Here is a 2,666-nt window from a genome sequence, read left to right as displayed (position 1 = left end):
CCCCTGCATCGGCAGGCAGATTCTCAACCATTGCGCCACCAGGGAAGCCCTGTGGTTTTTTTTAATGTCTGTCTGGCACTGGTATTAGAGTAATTCTCGTGTCATAGAGTTTGCAACTGTCCCTTTCTCTGTGTTTCTTTGGGGGCAGAGTTTAAGGAAGATTATTCTTAATTGTTTGGAAATGTTGTCTAGAATTCTGCAGTGAATGTATCTGGCCTTTCTTGTTGAATGGTTTTTGATTAGTGATTCCATCTTTTTTCCAGTTACTGGTTCATACAGATTTTAATTTCTTCTTTGGTTTGCGTTGATAGGTTGTTTTTCTAAGAATTTATTCACTTCTTCTAGTTTATCCAATACTTAGGAATAGAATTGTCTTAATATTTTGTTCTCATTTTCTTGATTGTTGTTGAATCAGTTGTAGTGTCCTCTCTTTCATTTCTGATTTCAGTAATTTGAGTCTTTACTCTTTTTGGTAGTTATTCTAGATGTAGGTAAGAACCAACTTGTGAGCTTGTGATTTTATGTAGTTTTTATTCTCTATTTCATTGATTTGTAATCTAATGCTTTTTACATCTGCTAGTTTTGGCATATTTTCTACTTCTAAATCATTTATTTTTTAAGTTTCTTGAAATTTATTTACTTGGTAAACCACAACCTTTTTTGTCTACTTATTTGTATTTTCTCTTTCCCGATTTATTGAAATTTAATTAATATATATCATTTTATCAGTTTAAGATATACAGGGTAATGATTTGATCCAGTTATATTGCAAAATAATTACCTATGTGCAGTTACGATGACTCAGAAACCATTTCAAGTAGGGATGAGTGAATAATGTTTTTAGTTCCATGGGTCACTTCTTGCATCTCCCCGGAAGTATTTTCTCTAAACTCCTGGTATTTGTGTGTTTAATGTTAATTGCTGTGTTCTTTGTGGTCATGGTGGAAAAACACTTTTTTTGAGAGCTCATATAAGTTTTTCCAATTTGAATGTTTTTTCATAGTGTGTTTCAAATTAGGCTACCCTAAACTTGTTTTTCTCTATACAGCAGGTTATTATTACTTATATATTTTATACGTATTAGTATATATATGTCATTCCTAATCCCCAGGCTACCCTAAACTTAATTTGAATTATGTGTTATCACTTTCTTTAGTAAGTAATCCTATTCAGTGTTTCTAAAAATTTGAACATCATGGTTGCACAGTTTCATAACTGATTGTTTATAAGTATTACTTTTGGTATAATATCATGTATTTAACATGAAACATTTACTCATGCATTGTAATGAGTAGGTCATGTATGTTTCTTTATGTCTTGTAGATATCTCTCAGATACATGTGATCAAGAAATTACAACTAAAGTCAAACACCGATAGAGGTGGAGTATTCCAAACATTGATGTTGGGAAGTCATGAAAGCCAGGGAATCAAACATTTTTACCTCCTGGAAATTCAGGAAAATATTTATGACCATGGTTTTCAGTGGAGAGATGATGGAAGAAGTTACAAAAATATCCCTATATTCTGTCACCAAGATGTCACTGATAGAAGTCCACATGGCGGAAGGGATGCAACAAACAAGCCTATTGGAAATAGACTTCTGTTAAGTCTTCAGGATGAACTATATATGTTTAAAAGTAAACGGAAAATTGATGAATTTAATAAAGCTGTTAAGAGTATCAGCAGTAGTTCCTCATTTTCCCCACTTCAAGGAATTTCTCCTCCTGTCCAAAACAACATTTCTAATAGATATGGGAGTGATTTTATGCATCCTTCCATACTGACACAAGACCAGAGCCCACACACGGAAGTACCTTACAAGTGTAATAAGTGTGGCACAACCTTTCATCAGGTCTCAAATCTCAGGAGTCATCAGAGAATCCATATAGGAAAGAAATTGCATAAATGTGATGTATGTGACAAGGTCTTTTGCCGAAATTCATACCTTGTAATTCATCAAAGAGTTCATACTGGAGAGAAACCTTACAAGTGTAATGAGTGTGGAAAGGTCTTTGATAAGAAAGGAAGTCTTGCAGTTCACCAGAGAATTCATACTGGAGAGAAGCCTTACAAATGCAATGAGTGTGGCAGAACCTTTTCTATCGGCTCATATCTCAAAAGACATCAGATAACACACATTCAAGAGAAATTATATAAGTGTGATATATGTGGCAAAGTCTGTCGTCAGAATCTATCCCTTCAACGTCATCAGGGAATTCATACTGGAGAGAAAACTTACAAATGTAGTTTTTGTGGGAAAACCTTTCTTTGTGGCACAGACCTCAGGAAACATGGGATAATCCATCCAGGAGCAAAAGCATATAAATGTGATGTATGCGATGAAGTCTATGGTCAAAATTCATACCTTAAATGTCACCAGAGAATTCATACTGGAGAGAAACCTTACAAATGTAATTTGTGTGGGAAAACCTTTTTTTTAAAAACAGGCCTCAGGAAACATGAGATAATCCATACAGGAGCAAAACCATATAAATGTGATGTATGTGGCAAAGTCTTTAATCAAAAATCAGTCCTTGTGAATCATCAGAGAATTCATACTGGAGAGAAACCTCACAAATGTAATGAGTGTGGCAAGTTCTTTCGTGAGAAGCAAACCCTTAGAAGGCATCAACGAATTCATACTGGAGAGAAACCTTACAAATGT

General features: G+C 34.4%; 1 protein-coding gene across 1 annotated transcript; it reads left to right on the top strand.

Annotated features, from left to right (window-relative positions):
* Nucleotides 1-1,647: 1,647 nt before the first annotated feature.
* On the top strand, nt 1,648-2,626 carry LOC102989260 (zinc finger protein 665-like; the record flags this gene model as incomplete). Its single annotated transcript, XM_028487662.2, has 1 exon — nt 1,648-2,626. A coding segment is annotated over exon 1 (860 nt), but the record flags the coding sequence as incomplete, so codon positions are not given.
* Between the last annotated feature and the right edge of the window lie 40 nt (nt 2,627-2,666).

This window comes from Physeter macrocephalus, unplaced genomic scaffold (genome assembly GCF_002837175.3).
Source record: "Physeter macrocephalus isolate SW-GA unplaced genomic scaffold, ASM283717v5 random_6509, whole genome shotgun sequence".
NCBI lineage: Eukaryota > Metazoa > Chordata > Mammalia > Artiodactyla > Physeteridae > Physeter > Physeter macrocephalus.
Note: the sequence above shows the minus strand (reverse complement) of the source record. Positions and strands in the feature narration are given on the sequence as shown.